The sequence below is a fragment of the Spermophilus citellus genome (assembly GCF_964194105.1).
Source record: "Spermophilus citellus genome assembly, chromosome: 18".
NCBI lineage: Eukaryota > Metazoa > Chordata > Mammalia > Rodentia > Sciuridae > Spermophilus > Spermophilus citellus.
This window is the reverse complement of record NC_138200.1, coordinates 68,469,801-68,493,971: the sequence shown is the minus strand read 5'-3', so window position 1 is coordinate 68,493,971 and position 24,171 is coordinate 68,469,801. Positions and strand designations below refer to the sequence as shown.

Genomic DNA, 24,171 nt, shown 5'->3' with positions numbered 1-24,171 from the left:
GACCCTTCCCCTCCCCGTGGGTGCCGCCTCTTCCCCTCCCCGTGGGTGCAGACCCTTCCCCTCCCCGTGGGTGCAGACCCTTCCCCTCCCCGTGGGTGCAGACCCTTCCCCTCCCCGTGGGTGCAGACCCTTCCCCTCCCCGTGGGTGCAGACCCTTCCCCTCCCCGTGGGTGCAGACCCTTCCCCTCCCCGTGGGTGCAGACCCTTCCCCTCCCCGTGGGTGCCGACCCTTCCCCTCCCCGTGGGTGCCGACCCTTCCCCTCCCCGTGGGTGCAGACCCTTCCCCTCCCCGTGGGTGCCGACCCTTCCCCTCCCCGTGGGTGCAGACCCTTCCCCTCCCCGTGGGTGCAGACCCTTCCCCTCCCCGTGGGTGCAGACCCTTCCCCTCCCCGTGGGTGCAGACCCTTCCCCTCCCCGTGGGTGCAGACCCTTCCCCTCCCCGTGGGTGCAGACCCTTCCCCTCCCCGTGGGTGCAGACCCTTCCCCTCCCTGTGGGTGCCACACATTCTCAGGGGCTGCTCCCGGAGAGTCAGTGCCCCGAGTGGCCTGGCGGAGAGAGCCTGGCTACGTGACACCCCAGGGACTCTAGACCTCAGGGAACCCAGAGGCCAGTCCCTGCAGCGGAGGGGAAGGAGGGCCTGGTAGGCAGGGACACACCTAGGCCTCTGCTGCGACTCCCGGCTCTGGCCACTCGGGGCAGCCCTGCCATGGCTGGCGTGTGCCCGCCTCACCTGTGTCAAGGCCACACCCGCTGCTTGTCAATGGCCTCAGAGGAAGCCTTCTTGTCCCCACAGGGGCGTCACCACGGAGCCCCTGGTGTAAGGACTTCCCACACTGCTCATGGCCACCCACAGCTCATGGCTCCCGGGCCTGCCTAGGACCATGGGGGCCAGGACAGTGTCCATTCTGCAAAGCCAGTGGGCACCACGCTGGGCGCTGTCCTGAGACATTGCCGGGTGGTTCTGCAGGACACCCTGGAGCGTGGCCCCTCTGTGGGGCCCAGTGTGGGAGTGTTGGGTCTGAAGGGTGGGGAGCTGCCTTCTGTGGAGGTGGAGGAAGGGGTGGGCAGGGACAGTGCAGCATTGGGTCAGGCATCGGAGCGGGGAGCGGGGCGGCCTGCCGAGCTCTGGTCTCTGACGGGCCACCCGACCTCCTCGTCCCGGGTCTCCCCATTTTCCCACCAGGGTGGTGACACCCAGCTGTTGCGAGCCTCTGGGGCTCCCAAGGACTCGCGGGGCTGTGCAGGCAGCTTGGAGGGACGCGGGGTGCTCCAGGGATGCCCAGTGGAGTCTGGACCCAGCTGGGAGGTGAGGAGCCTCAGTGGGCTCCGGGTCCTGCAGGTCCTCCGAGGAGGCCAGCACCACCTTGTTCTCTGCGACAGGGCAGGCTGCTCCCCCTGGGCCTCCGGGTCCTTGCCTGAGGGGTGCGGCCAACCTGCCTGGGGTTGGGTGAGCGTGGACAACCACGTGGTGGGCTCAGGTCCTGAGAACCTGGCATAGGCTCCTGGTGTCCCTTTTCTGCGTGAGTGGCCAGAGGGTCCAGGCCCTCTGCAGGGCCCGCCTCAGGGGGCCCAGGTGCTGAGCTGGGTTACCTGACCCCAGGCAGCTCCCACCCGTGCTGGTCCCTCAAGACCATGGAGACGCTGGCAGATGCCCAGAGCTGGGGAGGCGGGGACTGTCCCCTTGTCAAGGCTCCCTGGGTTCTTGTGGTTGTCCCTCAACAAGCATTTGCTGAGCACCAACTGTGTACCTGGAGTCGCTGTGGGTGATGCAGCCAAGGCGAACAGACAGGGCTGTCCTGAAGGGGTCAAGCCCGAGGCGGTTCTGGGGGCTGGCCGAGGGGGCGGCAGGCTCTGCAGGAGGGCAGCCATGGGGCCTGGGCAGCCCTGCCCTGCTGCAGAGGGCCAGGGCAGGAGGGGCACAGAGGCCAGGGCAGAGGGAGTGCCGGCCACATGGCACATCCTGGCTGGGGTCGTCCTGTGGGGGTGGCCCACCCTCTGGCTCCTAAGATGGCCAGGCATGGGGTTGACGTGGGCCCCTGGCAGGGCTCCAGAGCCTTGGCCTGTGGCCCAGCCAAGGCCTCAAGGGCTGTGCAGTGCCCTCGGGTGCCCTGGGCTGTGGGGACAGTTCCCAGGGGCGAGGAGGCAGCGGGGGACCTTGGCCTCTCTGCTGCTGGCTCATCTGCGTGACGCTGAGAGAAAACACCCCTGAGAGGCCCGTGTCTGTCGGCCCTGCGCCAGGTCACCTCCGGGAACAGTGCCGGGTGCATTTCATGCTCACAGAGGGGATGCTGAGGCTGCCCACTCGGGGCTTCAGCAGCTGGGCACTGACCATCCCAGGATGGGGCAGGGTCGGTGCACTGGCAGGGTGAGACGCCTGGGCCTGGGGGTCGTGCAGATCTCCAGGGGCCTGTGGTCAGCCAGGAAAACCTGGGTGGGGCCGTGGAGCACATCAGGACCCACAGAGTGGACTCCAGACCCAGGCCAGTGGGCCTGAGGCCGGGGCCCCTACCCGCCGGGCCTTGGCTTCCTCACCTGCCCAGGGTGGGGTTGAAACGCAGCGATGTGCAGAGAGCTCGGGGCGGACGTGCGAGGTGGGGACTCTGGCCACGCTGACACCCATCGTTGCTGGTCCTTCCTGCTCCGAGGCCCTCGTGAGGGTCTATCACAGGCAGCAGTCAGGGCCCCGGGGAGCCTCCCAGCTCGTGACCCGCAGAGGCCACGGCAGGTCTGCAGGGCCAGTCCAACAGAAACCAGAGGCCCCTCCCTGGAGGGTTCTGGAACCCCAGGCCAGGAGTACTGGGCTGTGGCCAGTTCCCGGCTGGGCAGGGCGGGCTGGGAACTGCGCCGACGGGGACAGTGATGGATGGAGTGGCTTGTTCCAGCGCATTCCACGCTCTTTCCCACAGGCGCTGCCTGGCCAAGGGAGCCCTTCCTCTGGCTGCTCGGTGACCTACACTGGGGACCGGAACAGCCGTCTGGGAGATGCAGCGTCCCTCGTGGGCCCTGGGAGTGGCCTCGGGCCCTGGGAATTTTCTGCAGGGTGGGAACGCGGGGAGCCTGTAGCTGGGGCAGGAGGGGGAGGAGCGCGCCCGGCAACCGCCAACCGCCCTCGTCCCTGGGACGTCTTGGTGGCTCCTGTGCGCCTGGGGCGGCCTTTGGGGTGGTCATGGCATTGGGGACCCCCACTTGGTTGCTCCCTAAGTCTCTGCCCAGTCCCGTGAGAGCTCCTGGGGTCTAGGGTGGGGTGACAGTCCCTGGTGGGGTGGCTAGATGCCCGTCCACACTGGGAGGAGCACCCGGTGCTGGGGAGAGCCAGAGACGCATGGGGGAGGGGGGAGGGGGGAGGGCAGCGCCCACCCCTCTGACTCCCAGGTAAGGGCTATTTGCAGTTGACCTCTGGGACTGGCAAGAAGAGGCGGCCGAGCTGGGCAGCCAGGACCAGGATGGGGCTCTCCCTTCTCACTAGCTGGGCAGGTCACAGCAGCTCTGGGCCTTGGTGTCCCCACCCGTAAGATGGGGTGGGGCCATTTCTACCTCCGAGGGCTGCGGGCAACTCCAGGAGGGCAGCCTGGCCCGGGAAACCTTCCTCCTGCGCAGGCAGGCACCGTGTGCTGGGCTCCTGGGGCCACGGGCCCTGCCTCCCACCCGCCTGCCTCGGAGCCAGGACCCAGGGCCAGCCCAGGCGCCCCAGAGCCTCCTCCACCTGCCCCTCCAACAGTAGGAGGAGCCAGTGCTATTCTGACCGGGAGGGTCGGGACCTGAGCTGTCTGGAAGGGCAGGAGGAGCAGGACCAGGCTAGTGTCACAGGCGTGGGGACGGGGTTGCTGTCAGGACTCAGCTGTCCCCTGCCCGGTCCCCTTGGCTTCACCTGGCTGCACTGCACGGGCGGCCCTGCTGCTTCTGCTGGAGGGGCCACAGTGGCTCAGGCCAGGGCTGCACTTGGGTTCGAGTCCTGCCCTCTGCCATGGCTGGGAACCTCAGCGAGACCCGTGGGACAGCCATCGAGCCTGTGGTCAGCGCTGTGTGGCTGTTAGTTTTGCCATGATGTGCCGACCTCATGAGAAAAGTTAACCTAGCGGCCACCGCCAGCTGCCTCAGCCTCAGACCTCCACAGCCTCACCCTGGAGCCGGCCTCCCAAGCCCAGATCAGGTGGGGGCAGAGGATTGTGGACGGGGTCCAGCTCAACTCAGCCCCTCGCAGGCTGGCTGGCTCTGGGAAGTCGTTTCTGGGCCTCGGTGGGTTCCCCCTGTGGCACGGGCCGTGACAGTGCCCTTGGGGAGGGTTGAGGGCCGGAGACCCAGGCCCTGCCCAGCTGAGGACTCGGGGTACACATGGAGGGGCTCTCGGGGAGAAGGTCAGCGACTCCAGGCGCCTGGACCTTGTTGGGCTATGCTCCTGGGCACCCTGGTGGGAAGCTGCGGGCTTCCTGCCCCTGGCACCTGCAGTGGAGCCTCGGGCTAGTGTCCCTGCTCAGAAGTGGACAGAGGCTGCACGCTGGCTACCGTCAGGCTGCAAGGTCATCTGAGCCCACTGTGGGTCTCGGGGGCAGAAGCAGCCCTGGGAGGGACACAGGTTCAGTGAGCAGGGCAGGAACCCGGCACGGGAAGGACAGGCCTCAGCCCAGGCCTCTGCCAGGGGCTCCGCAGCCGGGGTGCAGGGCTGGGGACCTAACAGCCACCAAGCAAGCCAGGGATTGCTGTGGGGGCCATGCCCCTGGTGGACAGGGGTCTGTCTCCATCTCCTTGGCCCACCCCCACCACCGTGAGGCAAGGAAGGGGGCTCCGAGAGGCCCATGGGACCGCCAGCCTGCCCAGAACCAGTGTCCAGGGATCCTGACCCGAGGCTAGCTCTCAGCCCAGCCCCTGACCACCGCTCTGTCCCACCTACACCCCTCTGTCCCCCCAGACCTGAGGCTGGGGATCCCCAGGGAAACACTTGTCTCCAGAGGCCCTCCTGGGGCTGCCAGGGGGAGCTCCGTCCTGAGCCCTCCGTCCAGGGCCGCTGCCGGGGAGGCCCCAAGCAAGAGTGTGCTGTGTGAGATGGCCCTGCGTGGGCCCCGTTCCACCAGAATGACCAGGAGGGCCGGGGAGCTGGGGGCAGCCTCTCCAGGGAGCGGAGTCTGAGCTCAGCCCCAGGAGGCTCCTGGTGGGCAGGCGAAGCCCCCTGCGCTGGAGGCTGGCTGGGCCTGAGCAGGAGGGACCGCGAGCTCCCTGCAGCTGCCGCTCAGCCCAGCCCTTCCCTCCTCCACACGCCATCCAGCTGGGCTGGAAGGGGTGAGGGTCTGTGCTGGGATAGCCCCAGAGCAGGGACACAGGGGCTCGCGATCTACTGCCCAGTGCCACTGGGTGCCACCCTCACTGCCTCTGCTCCCCAGATGCCTGCAGAGAGGTCCGTCACCCACCACGGACCGGGCAGCTGCTGGGGGCAGGCCACAGAGCAGGGACGTCAGACTCGAGTCCCGTCCACTGTACACAGCTGTCCCCATGACCACAACTCCGGGCAGGTGGGGGACCTCCTGTCTCCCACACCTCAAGTCCACCTCTGGATTAAATGCCAGAGGACCCCCTCTTTGCAGGCCCTTGAACCCTAAAGAGGAGGCGTTTTGGAGACAACCAGGTGAAACCCTGGAGAACTCCCCACACCCGTCTGTCTCTGTGTGACCTGGGGCAGGGCACTACACGTCTCTGAGCCTGGCCCTCCCTGTGAAACGGGCTTTCGTGACCACCTCGGAGGGTCTTCATGAGAACAAGGTGGAGGGAAGGCCGGGGCAGCCACCCTGCTGCCCTCCTCTTCTGCCCAAAGGGTGACCTTAACCCCCACTGCTCACAGGCAGTTTCAGCGTCTGGAACGCTGTGGGCACACAGGCGCGGTCGGGACATCAAGTGACATTAGGTGGCGATTTTCTGTGGCGTGGTGCCCAGCACCACGGTCTCCTGGGCAGTCTGTCTGCTGGCAGCACGGCTGTTACCCGTAGCCATGTCCAGCCCCCAGTGCGGGCAGCAGTGGGCCCCTGCTTCCTGTCCAGCCTCGGTTTCTCGGATGCTTCTGAGCTGTTCAGTTCTCAAGGCTCAAGTGTAGCCACCTCCGAGGAAGGACTTCGCAAACTCCAGACGGGGTATCCCAGTGGCCCAGGCCTGTGGCCCAGGCCAGCCTGGCATTTGAAGTGCTTGGCCCAGGCCCTGCCCATCGCCTGCTGGCCGAGGGCAACCTGGCCGGGGACGGCTGGGTCCTCTCGGCGGCCAGCCACGTTTGCCTTCTTTGGTTGTCACCAGGGACTGGCTGCCAGCCCTGCAGCCAGGATGGTGTTGATGGGTCCCCACAGCTGCGGCCACACGTGTGCCCGGCCATCAGCCTGGGACAGGCGGGCGCGGGGGAGGGGAGCCTCCCCGCAGGAGGGAGGCCAGAGGCTGCAGCTGAGGGACAGCAGGTGCCAGGCGGCCTGGGTGGCCGCTGTTCACCGGCTGCTCCCACCCTGGCCTCTCCACGGGACCCGGCCAGCTGTGGGGCTCTGGGAACGTCCCCAGTGTCTCTGCAGAGGGGGGAGGTGGCGAGGTGAGGTCTGTGTGGTGCTGGGCACTCAATGGTGGTCATGTCATTAGATAGTCACCGTCCACGGAGACGGCTGGCTCAGGCCCCCACACGCGTCTCTGTGTCCCTGGTGCCTGGGGTGGAGATGAGGGTGTGCCAAGGGATGACGGTCACAGGACAAGGCGGCAGGCCTGGGGCCCCCAGCTGGCTCACCCCGTTCCGGCCTGCGGCCTCCTGTTAGCAGGAGGTGCGCTGCGGGGAGAGGACGCCCACCTTGCTGGCCCGGGGAGCCAGGCCACTGGCTGCAGTTCTAGGCCTCTCCCACCTGCCCGGCTGCTGGCCTTGCCAAGGTACAGGGGCCTGGGGCTCATGCCCATCTGCCAGGCTCAGCCTGGCCTTCTTGGCCCCAGTGCCAGGGGCTGTCCCTTTAGCACCCTGCTCTGGGGCACATCAGAGGGTCAGGGCCACCTAGCCACTGGTCCAGCCTGGCCTTTGTCTTTCTGCCCTCTCCCCGTGTACTATCCTGAGCAGAGCTTGTGAGACCTCAGGGAGCCCCATGTCCCCTGGGGACCAGTCACGCTCAGGCTGAGCAGTCAAGCGCAAGCACTGCGGCCCCTGGCCTGTGCCATGACACATTTCAGGGTTGGGCCCAGGGCATCCTGGGATCAATGCGTCCTCCCTTCACACTCCCCGGAAGGCCCCGGAACCTTCCAGCCGCCTCACTGGGGCCTGTTGGGAATGCAGATTCCCAGGCCCTGGCCACGGATGGGGCTGGGGTGGGAGGCTGGCGTCCGTCTGGACACAGATGCAGGGGATGCAGGTGGAGGCCACACTTGGCCCTGCCTTGGTGGGGGGCACTGACTCCGGGGTCTGCAGAAACGAGGCTGGGGGACAGGCAGCTGGCCCTGCCCCATGTGGCTGGCCTGCCCCAGCTGGTTGATCCAAGCCCACCCTCCGGCCAACCCAGTGTCTAGGGTGGACCTCGGCCTCCTGTGAGGGCAGCTGAGCTCTGCGGAGTGGGTGGAGCCAGGGGCCCAGGTTGCTCGGCCCAGCCCAGCCTCGAGGGGCCTGGACGGGACACTCCTGCCCAGCCTGACTTGGCTTCTCTTTCTCCCTTTGCTGCCCAGTAGACAGGAAGGAGAAGGCCGCAGCGATGCCTGACTCCCCTGCGGAGGTGAAGAGCCAGCCTCGGTCCACACCCCCCAGCATGCCGCCCCCGCCACCCGCTGCTTCTCAGGCTGCCACCCGGCCCCCCTCCTGCACACCTCACACATGTGAGTAACCCTAGCTCCATCTCTCCCACCGCCAGGGAGGGGTGGGGGCAGCGGCGTTTGACATTCTGTGCTGGGCCCTGAGCAGAGGCCCGTGGTGGGGACCTTGAGGTCCCTGGCTGGGCACCTAAGCTTTGGAGGCTCCAGTCTACCCTGTGTGACTTTGGGCAAGTTACTTGACCTCTCTGGCCTGGTTCCTACCTATAGAGCGGAGCAGCCACACACCCTGCCTCTGGGGCCTTGTGAGGGTACAGTGGGCTAGTAGGCACACTCCCAGAACACAGCTGGGCCAGGTGACCGCTGGACATGCCCAGGACAGGCCTCTCCAGGACCCGGAGCTCAGAGGAGGACATGGATGTCTCCAGGGTCACACAGCAGGCTGCCTGGGCACCAGCCCCACAGGGCGTGAGGGGTGGCAAAGAGCAGGAGTCCCAGGGCCTCGGGGCAGGCGGGGCAGGAGCAGAGCTGTGGACCAAGCCCAGCAGGGGTCTCAAGCTCACGGCCTTGCGGGGCAGCTGGCGGGGGCTGGGCAGGAGCCAGGCTCTGGTCCAAGGCCACTGCAGCCCCTTTCAGAGTTGAGACGCACAGACGCTGGGTCCTGCCCGGGTGGAAGGAGGGAGACCCCAGGCTTGGACCCACGCAGGGGCTCAAAACTGTCTCTGTGGGTGAAGAGACCCCACACCACCCTCCCCGCATTCAGCCGCCAGAGGGTATCGTGGGGGTGTCCAGCTCCAACCGAGCCCTTCCCGAGGGCCTGGCCCTCCCTGCACTGGCCCCCGGGCCCTCCAGGAGGAGGCAGGTCCTCAGTCTGGTGGCCCCGGCCCCCACAGGCCAAGGACAAGAGCTTCCTCCTCGTGGTCTTCCTCTGCCAGGGCCTAGGCCTGGGCTGCTCTGGCCCCTTCCTCCCTGGACCTGCCTCTGGGCCTTGGGCAAACCCCTGGAGATGGCGTGAGCCCGAGGCGCAGGGTGGGCGCTCTGGGCCCGTCTGGCTGGCTGGTGAAGGCGGGGACAGCCTGCTCCCAGGGGTGGCCTCCTGGGGACATTGGGATGTGCCAGTCCAGGGTGGGGGCGTCATGGCCCACCACGCTATCCCTTCGACTGTCTCAGAAGGGCCCAGCGCCCCCCCTGCCTTCAGGGTCCTGGGGGTCACCCTCCCTCTTCCGGAACAGTCCTCCCTCTGGGCTGCCCATCTTTGTCCACCGAAGGGCCTCCGAGCTCTTCCTCAGGTAGAGAGGGGAGACTTGTGCTGCCCTGGGGACAGGAGGTGGCTCTGGGTGGCCCCTAAGCCACAGGCCATGTGACTGGACCCAGCAGGAGGGAGAAGCAGCCGGTGGCAGCAGAGTCCTGGCCCCAGGCTCCGCCTCCCCGGCCTACCCTCCCTGGGACCAGAAGGCCCTGTCCAAAAGCCGGCAGGTGTCCTGGTGGGGCCACACTCGGGATCTGTGGGACCCTCAGGTTCCTTCGGAGGCCTGTGAACAGAGGTGGCAGGTGAGGGGGCTCAGTGCCCTGCCCTCGGTGCCAGGCCGACTCGGGCCCCACCCATGAGCAGGACCACACAGCAGCTGCCTTCTCTGCCGGCATTCGCCCCCAGCTGGCGGGAGCATCCCTCCAAGGCTCAGGATGGCGCGGTGACTCCAATCTGTCCCCAACCCATGTGACTCCCTGACAGCCGGAGGTCAGCTGTGCCCACGCACCTGGCCGGCCAGCCCTGGCGAGGCCTCTGCAGCCAGCCAGTTTCAAGAGCCGCGAGACTGACCTTGGGCTCCACCTTGAGGGCTGTGGCTTTCCTGGGCACAAGTTGGCCTTGGAGTCAGAGCCACAGTGTGGCTGGGAGGGTGGGCCGGAGACTGGAGGCCTGGGAAGGCCTCCCCAGGACAGGAGCCCCTGAGTGGGTCCCACTCCGCCTGTCCACACGCCCTGGCTGGGCTCCTGCCTGCTCACGGGGCTCCCACTGGTCTCCCTGAAGCCCTGCCCGCTCACCGCCCATGGACAGTCACGTGTGCCCTTTCGCTGGATGCCCAGCCCGAAGGCTGCTCTAGCCCCAGGTCCATTTCCCAGACTCTACCCCGACCCTGTCACTGCGACACTCCTGGGCCCCAGGTGCCTCGAGGACAGTGCAGAGTGGTGTCTTCAGACTCCTTCGAGGAAGAGGGTCTTTAAGAGTGAGGGTCCTAGTAGACTCCTGGACGGTCCTGCCAGAGTGCCCTTCGAGGCCACCCAGCCAACCCGGGTTCTGCAGAAGAGCCCAAGGGTGTGCACCAGCCTGGCGATGACAGAGTCCAGTCCCCACAGTGCTGCCGGCAGGCGGGGGCCGGCTGAGCGCCCCTCCTGACTGCGTGTTCTTCTTATTTTGCTTACAGATGGAGAGGACGGACCTGCGACGTCACTGCCCCACGGCCGTTTTCATGGCTGCTTAAAGTGGTCTATGGTCTGCCTCTGTAAGTAAAATAACGAGACCCGCGGGCCTCCAGGAGGCCTTCGCCCTGCACAAAGCCGGCCCGGGGAGGCCCCCTCCAGCCACCCCGCTGCATCCTTAGAGAGGAGAGGGCAGGGCAGACGGTGGCCTGAGTCCCACAGTCACTGCTGTGCAGGAGCTGTGGCACCCGCGGCAGGGGCACGGCCACCGTGGGCCTCTTTCCCTGACAGCAGAGTAGCACTGGGAGGCACAGAGTGACCCTTGTCCATAGTGAGTCCAGCCGAGCCGCCTCCAGCTCCCGCCCCGACGCAGGGCCGCCTCCCGCACTGTGCCCGGCTCCTGACCCGGGGCTGAGGGCCCGCGCCTCATGCTTGGTGGTCGCTCGTGGATGACTCCAAGTGCTGGCCACACGGCCTCCGGGTGCCGGGACCCAGAGCGCTGTCCCACAGGGGCTGCAGCCCCTCTGCGGGTGCGCTGGCGCCTGGGCGGTGAGGAAGACTGAGATGGGCACCGCGGCTGCCCGTGGTCCTGGTCCAGCAGTCACCGTGCTGCGCTTGGCCCTGGCTGCCCTCGTGGCCAGGGTTCTGCTGTGGACGGGGATGGCGGAGCCCCCGCAGGGCGGCAGGAGGCTGTTGGTGGGGTTCCTCCGTCCCAGCCTGACCCTGCCACAGCCAGGAGGCGGCGGGAGCCGTGGGGGTGTCAGCATGTGCCCCCAGACCTCAGCCGGGGACACGTGTGCGGTCTAACTTAGTAACACACCTGTCGCGGGACCAGAGCACTTGTGCCGGGCTATTTTCGGCGTCTCTTAGCAAGCTGCCGAGACTGCCTCACAGCCCCGGGAGGGCGGACGGACGGACAGGCGAGGCGAGCAGGCCGGGGACGGGCGCCCAGGCAAGGCTGGTAAGCAGGCCTCAGGAAGGCCGGGCCAGGCCAGTGCTACAGGCCGGGCCGGCGGCTTGGACAGTGGCAGGTCTCAGAAGCCGCCAGAAGCCCTAGAGACCTGGCACCCGCACATCAGCCGCCAGAAGCCAGCCCACTGCAATGGGAGGTCCGTGGAGACAGGTGTCCCCTGCGTGGCAGGGTGGCAGCAGTCCTCAGTCCTGACCAGGCTGTGTGTGTCGGCATCCGCCAGGGGCCGGCCGTGCCCACTGCGCAGCAGGGTCCTGGATGAGGCCCGGGAGGCTGGGGACCCAGGCCTGAGGGAGCTGGATCTGGTGGCCGCTGACCACCCGGGTAAGAGGGAGGCTCTGACACTTGGCCCCTCGCTGACTGCTGCCGTGTGGCACTGGCGCATCGCTGGCCGGTCCCTCCTGAGCCGGAGGGGCTCTGAGGTCCTTTGACAAGAGTTCCCCCAGCAGGCGCTCAGGTGCGGGCCCAACTGCTCAGAGCTCGGCTCAGAAGGACCCAGAGCCTGGGCAGCAGCAGGCTGGACGGGTGCCGCCGTGAGGAGAGTGGGCGCATGTGTGTCCCGTTCCCCTGCCTGCAAGTGGTCTTCAAGGCCCTGCCGTGTGGGGCCCAGTGATCAGCCAGCAGCCTACTCAATCCCAGCAGAGACAGTGGGCAGGGAGGGGCAGCTGGCCCCCCAGCAGTCGGGCCACCCGGTGCTCTGCCCTGGAGCTCCACGGGAGAACCTGGGGCCAGTGCAGATGGAGGACTGAGCCAGGCACCGGCTGACCGGCACCCATACCCGGACTTGGCTCCAGGCAGGCTTGCCCTCGAGGCATGGGGCCTCCAAGGTCCTCCGTGGCCTCCCCTCCAGCAGCCCTGCAGCAGGCAACTGCCAGGCCTGGGGACAGGGGGTGAGGGATGGTGGAGCGAGGACCCGAGGGGACAGCCACACTGACTGTGGCCCGGCCGTAGGAGCATCCTGCCGAGGACCCCGCTGCCTTGTGTCCATCCAGCCCTCTGGAAGGTGGGGCCTGTGTGGGCTGGGAGGCAACGGGGCCACTGCAGGCCCCCATCTGGGTGGAAGCATGCTTGCCCCGTCCAGGGTCCTCTGCAGTGGGGCGTCCAGCGGTGTCTGGGCAAGTCTCACCCAGTGGCCAGACCACAGGTCAGCAGAAGCGGCCTGTGTGGGCCCGGGAGCCCATGGGAGCAGGCTGCAGCCCCGGGATGGCCACGTGGGGTTGAGTCTGGGCAGGACGGAGGTGGGCAGAGAGGAGACTGGATCTGGCAAGGGCCGCTGCAGGGGAACCAAGGCCAGGAACAGAGGCAGGCCCTGCCTTCTAGCCGGCAAAATGGCAGGGGTCAGGAGAGGTCACCAGAGCCCAGGTCAGGACGGCAGGGCAGGTGCCTCTTCTAGGGGTACACACCAAGTCCCCACGCCCACACAAGCAGACTCAAGTGTCCAGGCGGCTTGGCACTGCCCCAGCTGAGCCCTGGGTCCCCGTCCACCTGCCGCCCTATCAGGCCTTGGCCCAGGTGGCAGGCGAGGGCCGAGCCTCAGGGGAACTGGGCCTGAGGGAGCAGGTGGCCCTGAGCACAGCCCCAGCACAGGCTTCCTGCAGCCCAGCACCTGGGGGGCCCGGGTGGGGCAGGGGCCCTCGGGAGGCCCAGGAGAGCCACAGCAGGGGTGTGGCTGGTGCACGCACCTGGGTGCCCGTGGCCTCGACCCCCCGGGACTCAGTGCAGCAGCCCTGGCGTCACCAGAGCCCTAGGACATCGACTGACAGCCAGGCCACAGGCAGTCTTGTCTCAGTGGCCAGTGGTACTGGCCCCACACTACGAGCCTCTGTGTGGCCAGCCAGGGGCCTATGTACATATCCTCTGTGGGCCCTGTCCCGTTCCTGGCCACCCTGGGGGGACAATGCTGCCAGGGCTGATTCCTACTAGTTAAGGCTGCAAACTAGTTTCCAGACCCAATTGGTCACTTACCCATGGGCGACGGCCTTGTTCAGGCAGGGCACCTGAGAAGCAACTGTGGGGACACGGCGTGGGCTGTGGTGGTGGGAGTGGGCTGTGATGGTGGGAGTGGGCTGTGGTGGTGGGAGTGGGCTGTGGCAGGTCCTTCTCGCTCCTGGAGGCTCTTTGCCCCTGGGCAAGGAGCGAGCCAGTGACCGCAGGGTGGCGACGCCCCTGCCGCCCGCGGTGGGCACCCAGGCCGCCATGGGCACACATCCCTCCTGGCTGAAGGGCCTGGCCCCATGACCGCTGTCCACACCTGTAAGGGGTTCGAGCAGCCCGCAGGTGGCCGTGAGGCTGGACGCCTTGTGCCAGGGCTCTGCTGCCGTCGCCATCCTCGGGCGTCACAGCCTGCCTGGCCTCACCCCCTTCCCCCACAGTGATGAACGGCAGTAGCCACTCGCCCACGGCCATCCACGGCAGCCCGTCGACGCCCAACGGCTTCAGCAATGGCCCGGCCACCTCGTCCACGGCCTCCCTGTCCACGCAGCACCTGCCCCCGGCCTGCGGGGCCCGGCAGCTCAGCAAGCTCAAGAGGTTCCTCACCACTTTGCAGCAGTTCGGCAGCGACATCTCCCCGGAGATCGGGGACCGCGTGCGCACGCTGGTGCTGGGGCTGGTGGTGAGTGGCTGGGCGCCCGAGAGGGCGATGGTGTCCCCGGGGCTGCCCTCGCTGGGCGCGGCCGGACGGCGGCTCAGGGCGGCCGTGCTCAGCCGGGTGGCGTCCCCCACAGAACTCGACGCTGACCATCGAGGAGTTCCACGCCAAGCTCCAGGAGGCCACCAACTTCCCCCTGCGGCCCTTCGTCATCCCCTTCCTGAAGGTGAGGCGGACCTGCCACCCGCTGCCCAGCCCACGGGGCCACCCTGGGGGACAGAGCTGCCAGGGCTGATTTCTGCTCGTTAAGGCTACAAACTAGTTTCCAGACCCAACTGGTCACTTACCAAACTGGCCCTCGGAGACAGAGCTCCCGCTTGGGCCCGTCCCCAGCACAGCACCTGGCCACCATCAGCTGTGGCTGGAGAGCCTGGAGATGTACAGCAGGAGAGGCCCTGGAAGTCCCAGCATGGGGTGCCCCAGGGGAGGGGCCAGTGGGCAGCAGGGACAGAGTCCTCCAGGTGGCAAGAACGGAATGGGCAACGGCCCTGGAGCAGGGCCAGTGTCCAGGAACAGGGGAGGTGGGACATGGAGAGATCAGGGAAGCTGTGACATGTGGCGGGCAGCTGGGCAGCTGGAGAGCTGTCAGAGAAGTGCAGAAGGCCAGCACCAGGGCCTGACCACAGGCGCAGGGGCAGCTTGGGCCCCAGCCCCGCCCCATGGAGTCACAAGGTGCTAGTTGTAAAGGTGCTGGTGGTCCATGTGCACCAGGATGAGGACAGCAGGCTGGGGACTGGGACCAGGGGTCACTGCGGCCCCTGCGGGTCAGTGCTTCCCGGAGGCCCCCCGGGTGGCCCCGCAGCCTTCCTGCCGAGCCCTGTGATCAGCAGTCCTCTCTGGACGAGCCGCCTGGCCCCACCGTGGCCGCCTGCCCTCAGCTTCTGTGGCGAGAAAGGCACCCCAGGCCTGGGAGTCAGGAGGGACGCCCCCTCCCTGTGCACGTGCGGCCTGGCCGGGCAGCAGTGCTGGGGACTCTGCTTCCCTGAGGCGGGGGTGACGTCCAGCTCGTCACCGACGCCCACGCCCACCCCGCTGCTCCCCGTTAGCCAGGACGACCCAGGCCCGAGGCCCCCAGGACAGGCAGCCACATTCGAGCCTGGCCTGTCCAGCCCCTCATCCCCACAGCCACCACGGGGCTTCTCTGGAAGCCCCTGTTCTCCAGGGACACCAGTCACACCCACATCCACTCCCTCCCTAGCCGCCCACACCCTGCTGGGCTGGAGCAGCTGCTGGCACCAGAGCCCGGCCCATCTGGCCACCACGGGGTTCCTTGGATCCCTCCTGCCCCGACTGCTCACTCCACCATCCCCTGTGGGATGTCAGGTCCAACCTTGGTGGCCCATGCCCCACAGTGTCCCTGCCCTGTTTACCCTGGGTGCAGGGCAGAGCGTCCAGCGTCCTCACTACCCACCAGGCATGCAGCCTGCCCCCAGCCCAGTCAGTGCCAGCGTCCACCCAGCCACGCCAGCATGGTACCCCGGCAGGGGCAGGCAGCACTGGCCCAGCACTGCCCCCAGGAGGGACCCTTGGCCTCAGTTTCCCCTCTGCACACAGGGCTCTCCGTGTCGTGAGGGCCAGGAAGCCCACCCCACGTCCCTGCCTACCAACTGTCCCGAAGCCCACCCCACCCCAGGGAGCTTCTGAGGGAGGCCGGAGCCTCCAGGGCCTGCTGACCAGGCTCAGCAGAGCCCTGACCCGTGATCCCCCTGGGGAGCAGCCCTTGTCCCCACGGCTTGTGACCAGAGCTCGGTGGGAGTCTGGCCTGCTGAGGCTGGACCCGGAACCCAGCTGCCCCTCAGGTTGGGCTCTGTCTGAAGTGGGCCGTGAGCAGCTGCAGAGCCTTCCTCAACTCTCACGGCCCACAGTCCTGCCCAGTGGTACTCGTGCTGCCCGGGAGGCACCCGTCTGGGTCCTGCCTGGAACCACGGGCTCCTTTGGGTGATAGGAAGGACGAAGCTGATTGACCAGGGCTTTCAGGAAGCTGACACATGGGGAGTTGTGCAGCCATGGTTTGCAGGTGAGGCAGAAACCAGAGAGGTTAAGTGACTACCCAAGACCACACAGCCCCTCAGTGGCTAAGCCGGGGGCCGTCCTCAGAGCACACCCTCAGTCTGGCGAGCCTGAGAGACGGCTCTCGGCAGAGACAGGGTCGGGGGCTCTCCTCTGATGCTCAGGGTCCCTCCCTTCAGTGGTGTCGGTGAGGAGGGCAGTCTGGACTTCCTGTAGCATCAGACACCAGGGTGTTGTGTGATCAGCTCGGGTCGCCAGCCTCACAGTGATGTCTCCCTCAAGTCCTGGGCTCCTGGGGACAGGTGGGGACACTGCCCCCCCACAGGGCTGGGCCAGCAGTGGCCTTATCCCCCCGCCCAGAGCTGTTGTGCATCAGACCCTCCAGCTTTTCGGGACCCACCCCTTGTGGCCAGATGGGGGCTTTCCAGAGGCCAGAGACCTGCCCCCCAGCCTCCACCCAAGGCCGCTGCTAGCTGACCCCACCTGGCCCACAATCCAGATGTCCCCAACCCTAACAGTGACCAGCAGTACTCCTGCCTCTCCCACCCTTTACGCTGGCCAAGGGGAGGCCACGGGAGGGGGACATTGGGCTTCTTGGCCCTCCTGGATGGACCCAGGTCCCAGCTCACAACTCTGACATGCTCGGCAGGTGGTGCTGGCCCTGTCCTGCTATGCAAATACAGAACAGGCCCAGCAGCTAATGCAGCTGGACAAGGTGCGCCGCTGCTGGGCGGCCGTGGACACGTGCAGGGGGCCGGAGGCTCCGTGCGCAGGAGAAAGCTGGGAGCGTATTTATTTACAAGCACTCAGAGTGGCCGGCTCTCCCAAGCGGCCTGCTGCTGGGCCCCGTCCAGCCTGTGGTAGGGCGCAGCCTGCCCGCCCCACCCCTAGTGGCTCGGGGAGCCTGGGAAGCACGGAGGAGCCCGGCTGGGGCCCAGCAGCGCTCTCCCGGAGCCCGGAGCCCGGAGGCGCACGGTGTCTGGCAAAGAAATGTTAGAAGTGGTTCTGCCAAGTCCTGTTCCCTGCTTGGTGGCCACAATGTCACTGATGGCAGGGGGATCACAGGAGAGAGGCCAGCGCCATGTGCCCAGAGCTTTGTGGTGGCAGGAAGCACACCGGTGGCCGGTCCCAGCACCAGTCTTTGTTTCAGGCTGAGCCTGGAACTCCAGAGGGCAGGAGCCGGAGGCTGCCCACCAGCGTGGTGGGGCCAGTGGAGACCCCGGCACCCCCCACTTGGGCTCTGCTCTCAACCCCCCTTTACAGTTGCTGTGTGTGCTGGGCTGGTTGCTCCCAGTCTCTGAGCCTTGAATTTCTCCTGGGTGCTGGGGATGGTGTGGTGACCGCTGAGATGGGGTGCAGGCACACTCCCTCTGCCTCCAGATGTCCCCAGGGAGGGAGGTGACAGGAGACAGCTTTGCCTGGGTGTCCAGGATCTGGGCTGGGGTCTCAGGCACCACCTGTCACTGTGTGCCCCGGGCAGGACACCGTCCTGCCCGCTGTCCTCCTCCCCTCCCTGGGCAGTCCCCGAGCCCAGCGGGCGCCGGGCTCTGCGCAGCTGGCCAAGCCGCTCAGAGCCCAGCGGGCGCCGGGCTCTGCGCAGCTGGCCAAGCCGCTCCCGCCCGCCCCCCAGGCGAACCTGCCTCTGCTGCAGCGGGAGCTCCTGCACTGTGCCCGCCTGGCCAAGCAGACGCCCGCCCAGTACCTGGCCCAGCACGAGCAGCTGCTGCTGGGCACCAGCGCCCCCTCCCCCGCGGACTCCTCCGAGCCCCTGCTGGAGGTCAACGAGAACGGCAAGAGGAGGACGCCCGACAGGTACCGCGGCTCCGGGCCAGGAGGGGGCACAGGGCCTCCTGCCTCGGGCCCTGCCTGGCCAGCAGGCTCCACCGAGGCAGGCGGGCAGCTCACCTGCCCTGCTAGCAGCCTGCCCTGCCGGGCTGGACCCAGATGCCCCTGGGAGCCCCAGGAGGACGTCTGTCCCCAGATATTTCCTGGCACTCTCCCTTGGTGCCAAATGTATAGCCCAAGGGGACCGAATCCAGGCGGCTGGGCTGGGCCCCCTCCACTGGCCTCCAGAGGCACATGTCCACATTCCTGGGGGCTGCTGGTCACTGGGCCTTCCTGTCTGCCCAGTCCCCTGACAGGGGGTTGGGCTTCTGGTTTGGGGAGCCCGGGGGCCCGCCCACCAGGGGAGAAGGAGGTACCACTTGACTCCCTTGCACCTCCTTCCTCTCTGACGCCCGGGTCCCTGCGCACTGGCGGGACCTCCATCCTTGGCTGGCGGCCCATAACCACTGCCCTCCACCTGCTCTTCTGGCCAGGACCAAAGAGAACGGGTCAGACCGTGACTCCCTGCACCCTGACCACCTCAGCAAACGGCCGTGCACCCTGAGCCCCGCCCAGCGCTACAGCCCCAGCAACGGGCTGCCCCACCCCACCCCACCCCCGCCCCAGCACTTCCGCCTGGAGGACATGGCCATGGCCCACCACTTCCGCGACTCCTACCGCCACCCCGACACCCGAGAGCGCCACCGGCAGCTGGGTGAGCAGCGTGCTGGGGCTGGTCGGGTGCTTGAGCAGGCTGCGAGTGCCCAAGTACACGCTGCACCTACTACCACCTGCACCTGGGCGTGGCAGGCCGTCCAGGGAGCAGTGGGTAGGGGGACGGCCGGCCACACCCCGGGGGGCCAGGAGTGTGTCTTTCCTCCTACTGCCTTGGAGGGCAGCTTGCACCCTGGAGGCCCCACTGGGGCTGCAAGGTCACCACCCTGAGGGCCTGGCACCCATCTAGGCTGGGCAGCCTCTGACCAGGAGCTGCCCAGTTCTTGACCCCATCGGTGACTCCCACAGCGCACCCTCGGGCAGGTCTCGCAGCCTCACTGGGCCTCAGTTCCTCCTCTGCCACTCGGGTTGAGCAGGAGTCATGCGAGGACGGGGCATTACCGCAGGCCCAGGCAGCGTGTGTTCTGAGGCCCAGCTGGTGACAGGGACAGCAGCTGGCATGGACCACACCCTACGGGGCTGGTGTCCTCTCCTGCACACCCACACCACAGACGGGAGACCGAGGCCCAGAGGGCGCAGGTGACACGGCCGAGGTCTCGTGGCCACACCTGCCTGGCCTCACTCCCCTGTGGGCTGGGACCAAGAGGATGCCCCCACACGGCCCCTGTATGTGCTGGTGAAGGAGCCCAGGAGCAGCCGGCCCAGGGTCCCAGGGTGCGGACAGTCCCAGATAGGGCCCAGGAAGCCCCTCCTGTAGGAGGCTGACTCCCACCCCACCCTGCAGGCACGCGGGGCCTGGGCCCAGGCAGCAGGTGACGGCTCCTGGCTCTCTGTGGCGGGTCAGGCAGGTGCTGATTCCCACCGGCTTCTGCTAATGCAAAAATAAACTCCAGCTGCTGCAGAGAGCTCAGCCACTGTTTTGGTTGAGGTCTGGCACGGGCCCCAGCTCTGCTGGCGGCCAGGAGCCTGGTGGAGAGCAAGCTCCAGCCACCACCTCCCAAGCCCTTCTGTAATTTGAGGGAGGTATTTGAGATCCAGTGACCTAGGAGATCTTTAGGGACCAAAGGTGGCCCCAAAAGAGGCCTCGGAAGCCTAGACTGACTCTGGGCCACCCGGCACAGACAGGGACATGATAGGGGAGGGTTGGAGGCATTTCACAGGAGGACCAGATGCTGGACCTCCCTGTGTCTTAGAGACTCAGCACCTGCCTCCATCGCCCCTGCCGCCTCACTGGCCAGGACTGAGGGCTCACTGCAGCTGGCCAACCCTGGGCCATACCTGCCGCCACCCCTCCCTGACTTGTGTCTGGGCCAACACAGCCCCTTGACCAGCCTCCAAGGATGACCGGCCTCCAGGGCTAAGCATGGGCAAGGGCTGAGGCATGTGGCACGCAGCCCTGCGCCACCCAGCAGCCCATAGGACCCCCACTTACCAGCCTGCTTCCCAGGCATATGTCTCTGAGGTCTCTTCTCACCCCAGGAGGTAGGCAGGGGGGACTGACTGAGGCGTGGGCAGCCAGATGAGGACCCAGGTCCCTTGGGGAATGGGCTTCTCAGCCCCACCATCTGCTGCAGAGCTGGCTGGGACATTTGGGCTGGCTCATTCATGCTCCAGTGGATAAGACTGAGCACCCAGGCCCGAGCTCAGCCCTGGGGACACGCAGCCTGCAGGGAGGACCTAGAGTAGACAGAGAGTCACCTTACCTAATACAACAAGGCACTTGGGACAGGAATTCTGGGTACACTGCAGAGGGCCGTGACCTGGCTTTGAGGAATGCATAGGAGTGCAGACTACTGTGAGAGGAGGTCACAGCACACTCTCGGGGCCAGCCGCAGGCCCTTCACGGTCAGGTCTGGAGAAGCTGTGGGCCCAGGGCGGGCAGCAAGAAGGCAGAGAGGGAGTGGACACGGCTAGGCCAGGGCCAGGAACAGATTTGTCTCCTCTTCCCAACTGTTGAGCTGTTTCCTCACCAATGGGGGTTGGGGCACTGGGGGGTCAGTGGGCAAAGGATCGGGGTCCAGGGCTCCCGGTTCCACTTGGGCACAGCCCCTGGGAAGGGCGGGTGCAGGGCGGGTGCTGGGGGCCAAGGGGTGTCCCAGGAGCAGCGTGGCTTTAGGGGCATGGGCGGGGCTTGGGAGGGTGAGGGGCTGTGGGCGGGGCTTGGTGGAGTTGGGATGGTGGGCGGGGCCTGAGCTGGCGCCTGCCCTCCCGCAGGGGCGCCCGGGGCGCGGCAGGAGGAAGTGATCGACCACAGGCTCACGGAGCGCGAGTGGGCCGAGGAGTGGACGCACCTCAACAACGTGAGTGCCCAGCGGGGCTGCCTGGCTGTGGGGCCGGTGGGGGCAGCTGCGCTGAGCGAGGGCTGCGCAGGGCCCAGCGCCCTGCCGGGACCCACCCTGTCCTTCTGGCCACCTTCATGTGTGCCCTTGTGGGCTGCAGCCGGCCAGGCACTGTTGGAGGAACGGGAGCCCTCCCGCCACTCTCCAGGGCGCCGCCTGAACCTTGCAGGACGTTGGGGAAAGTCCTGTGGGGCCTCCTGGTGGTGGGAAGTGGCCCAGGGGTTCAGGGCGGATGGGCCACGTCCTGCTCCTCAGACCACCTGTGGGCCCTGAGACTGTCCCCTCCACCCGTGCCTCGCCTGAGAAGGAAAGGCAGTCCCGAAGCAAGCATCCTAAGAGGGTCAGGGAGAAGGGCTCCAGTCCCCACTCCCATGCCAGCCTGATGCCCATGGTAATGAGGACCCCCGCCTAGGGCCAGCCCCAGCCCACCCTGCCCAGCCGCTCTGCTCCATGGAGACGGGTCTCCACCAGCCAACCCTGCAGGGCAGGACGTGTCTGGCTGCCCCCAGGCTCCAAGATGCTGAAGCCCGCCCTGTCCACCCAGCTCCTGAACTGCATCATGGACATGGTGGAGAAGACACGGCGGTCACTCACGGTGCTGCGCAGGTGCCAGGAGGCCGACCGGGAGGAGCTCCACCACTGGATTCGGCGCTTCAGTGACACGGAGGATGTGAAAAAGGGCCCCACACCCGCTGCCACCCGCCCCCTCAACAGCTCCGCCAGCCCCGAGGGGTCTCAGCCAGGTGTGCACTGAGGAGGGCCAGGCTGGCCTGGGGGACAGGCCAGGATAAAACAGTCTCCCCGGAAAGGAGGTGCCTTCTCCGCTTTGCACAAAGACGCCACCAGTGCTGTGGGGAGACTGGGACCCCCAGGGGACTCTGCAAAACCAAGAAGGGCCCAGGATGTGCCCAGCCCCCAGCCTGAACCCAGGTCCACCTGGGGTTCCAGAGCATTCCCTTCCTCCCCCCATGCCAGTGCAGGGTCTCCACCTTGGGGCACCTGGGGATCCCTTGCCAGTGAAAAGCACTTCCTGGGGCCTGGGCAGTGTGAAGGAGGAGCTGACCTCAGGCCGCGTCTTTTTCAGATGTCCACCGGGAGTTCATACCTCGGACCCTCTCTGGCTACATGCCAGAGGAGATCTGGAGGAGAGCCGGTGAGTACAGATGCAGGACAGACCCCGGGACAGCTGTGGGAGCCCCTCACAGGCCCGGCAGTGAGGGGTGCCCAAAGGCACCTAGGGTCTCAGCTGGGCTTTCCCCAGCAAAGCCCAGGGACTCTGCACATCCTGCTGTGCACACACTCAGATGTTGTGCAATTCAGCACTCAGAGTCCACGCAGCCTGCTGGGCACGGTGTTGAGCAGGGGAGGATGTGGGAACAGCCGCTGGCACGGCGGGAAACAGCCCAGCACGATCTGAGGGTGGCGAGAGAGCCCCGTGCCTGCTCGGCAGCAGTGGCTCCGAGGAGACGGGAGCAGGCAGGATTCAGTGTGAAACACGAAGAAGACGGGATCCTCGGGTCTTGAAGGCACAGAGGAGGGAGGGCCCCCGCCGAGAGTTGGAGATGAGGGGTGGGCTGTGGCCAGGGTCCTGGCTTGGACCCCCCCTGCCTGGTAGGAGGCTGTGGCTCTTGGTTGGCCTGGCCCAGCCCCGTCACCTCAGCTGTCCACCAGGCAGGGCTTGGTGAGCGCCTTGCTGAGGTCCATGTGGAGCTGTGTGGTGATGAGGTCCTCATGTCACTCAGACCAGGGCTCAGGCCCTGCCAGCAGCCAGCAATCCCCACGTAGAGGCTGGGGTGGGAGGTTCGCGGTGCCTGGCTACCAGAGGAGGGAACACCACTGGTCCCACCCTGACCCCACGGGACACTCTCAGCAGCCCCGCTCACACCACGCTGCAGGGACAGCAGGCCTCCGGGAAACTGAGGCAGGCCTCAGCCCCCGGGGTGTTTAGCAGGCGCTTGCGGAGGGCAGGAGTGTCACCACTGAACTGAATGGCGCAAGTCACCAGTGGACTCTGGATGTGGGCCGCAGCCTCAGCTCTGTGCCGCAGCTCCACCGTAGGGCCAGGCAGCGGGCGTAGGTTCCAGGTGGCCTGAGGTCTCTGCTGACGTGCTGGAGAGGGGCCTGGGCCAGTGTGGTGTGTGGGTTCCCCGTGGGCCTGGCCCTCACACAACAGCATGAAGACCACTACAGGTGGAGTGGTGGTCAGAGCTCGACCGGCCCCGCGGTCCCTCAGGCCCCTGCCCGTACACACGTGTTAGGTCACACACTTGTGCCGTGTGTGCGTGTGTGGCCCTGGCATCAGTTGTGGGGGAGGCCCGGAGACCTGTTGACCCCAGCCTGGCCTCCGTGTCCTGCAGAAGAGGCTGTGAACGAGGTGAAGCGTCAGGCCATGTCGGAGCTGCAGAGGGCCGTGTCGGACGCGGAGCGCAAAGCCCACGAGCTCATCAGCACAGAGCGCGCCAAGATGGAGCGGGCCCTAGCCGAGGCCAAGCGGCAGGCCTCCGAGGACGCCCTCACTGTGGTCAACCAGCAGGAGGACTCCAGCGAGGTAGGGCCACTGGCCGCTCCTAGGCCCCACACTGTCTCTGGGTCCACTGGGGTTGATGGTGAGACTTGGGGTGGGCCAAGTGTGGCTGGAACCCAACAGCTCTGTAACCCAGGTCCCCATCCGGTGGCCATCACAGGTGGCTGCAGTAGGCACACAGCCTGCTGCCCACACAGCCTGGTGAGGTGCCCTGTGGCCCTCTTCATCATGCAGATACAGAAACTAGTCCCAGGGTAGGTGGCCGGCTAAGGCCCTGGCCTGTGTGGGGCCATTATCTGACCCTGGGTCGCTGACACCAAAGCGTAGGTTCTTCTCTGAGCTGTGAAAGCAGAAGGTTTGAGGAGACCTGTGGGCACCAGGGGCTACGTGAGCAGGAAGGCCAGAGGGTCCTGTGCACTTGGATGACCACGTGCTGGGCACAGTCTGCGGCCCATTTCCTCCTTGCCCAAGAACTTGGTCAGCAGAACATCAGGGAGAGGAACAGACCTCTCCAGGGGGGTACTGGGGATGCCCTTTGTTGAAGGACAGACCCCCAGACCTGCCTGGGTTTGTGCTGGGCTAGGCTGGGGGTCAGAGGGGACATGGCGTAGAAGCAGGTGAGACAGAGAGTGAAGCCCTCACAGAGGTGTCCTGGGGAGAACCACGTGGGCAGCGTGTGGCCCTTCAGGGGCTCCTTGGTCCAGTGGGCACAGCAGACCTGCAGGGGAGTCAGTGGGGGCCGTGCAGCCATCTGGTGGAAGGCAGTGTGGCCAGAGACATGTGAGCTGGGACCGCAGGCGGTGGTGTGGCCCCAGAGGCTGTGGAGGCCAACGGCAGAGTGGACGTTGGCCTCCAGGCAGTTCCCTCCTGTCTCACAGCAGGCAGGGGGAACACGCCACCCTCCCCAGCCACAGCTTCGCTCCGTGAGACGGTGGCCAGCCTGAGCACCGTGGATGGCCGCACCGGGCGGGAGCTGGGCAGCGGGTCTGGCCAGGCTGACTCTGCCCTCTGCCCCTCCCACCC

At 66.9% G+C, this 24,171-nt stretch overlaps 1 protein-coding gene across 12 annotated transcripts in view; it reads left to right on the top strand.

Annotated features, from left to right (window-relative positions):
- Positions 1–24,171, top strand: part of CBFA2T3 (CBFA2/RUNX1 partner transcriptional co-repressor 3) — a 65,813-nt gene that overhangs the window by 39,757 nt on the left and 1,885 nt on the right. For 4 of the 12 annotated variants that reach the window (XM_081273149.1, XM_081273156.1, XM_081273155.1 and 1 more), the window contains exons 2-11: positions 7,661–7,804; positions 10,162–10,239; positions 13,499–13,740; positions 13,853–13,942; positions 17,417–17,598; positions 18,105–18,325; positions 20,500–20,585; positions 21,169–21,367; positions 21,709–21,777; positions 22,982–23,172. In XM_081273149.1, the coding sequence (XP_081129275.1) occupies positions 7,661–7,804; positions 10,162–10,239; positions 13,499–13,740; positions 13,853–13,942; positions 17,417–17,598; positions 18,105–18,325; positions 20,500–20,585; positions 21,169–21,367; positions 21,709–21,777; positions 22,982–23,172 (1,502 nt within the window). The other 8 variants (XM_081273158.1, XM_081273154.1, XM_081273159.1 and 5 more) reach the window with 6 other exon arrangements.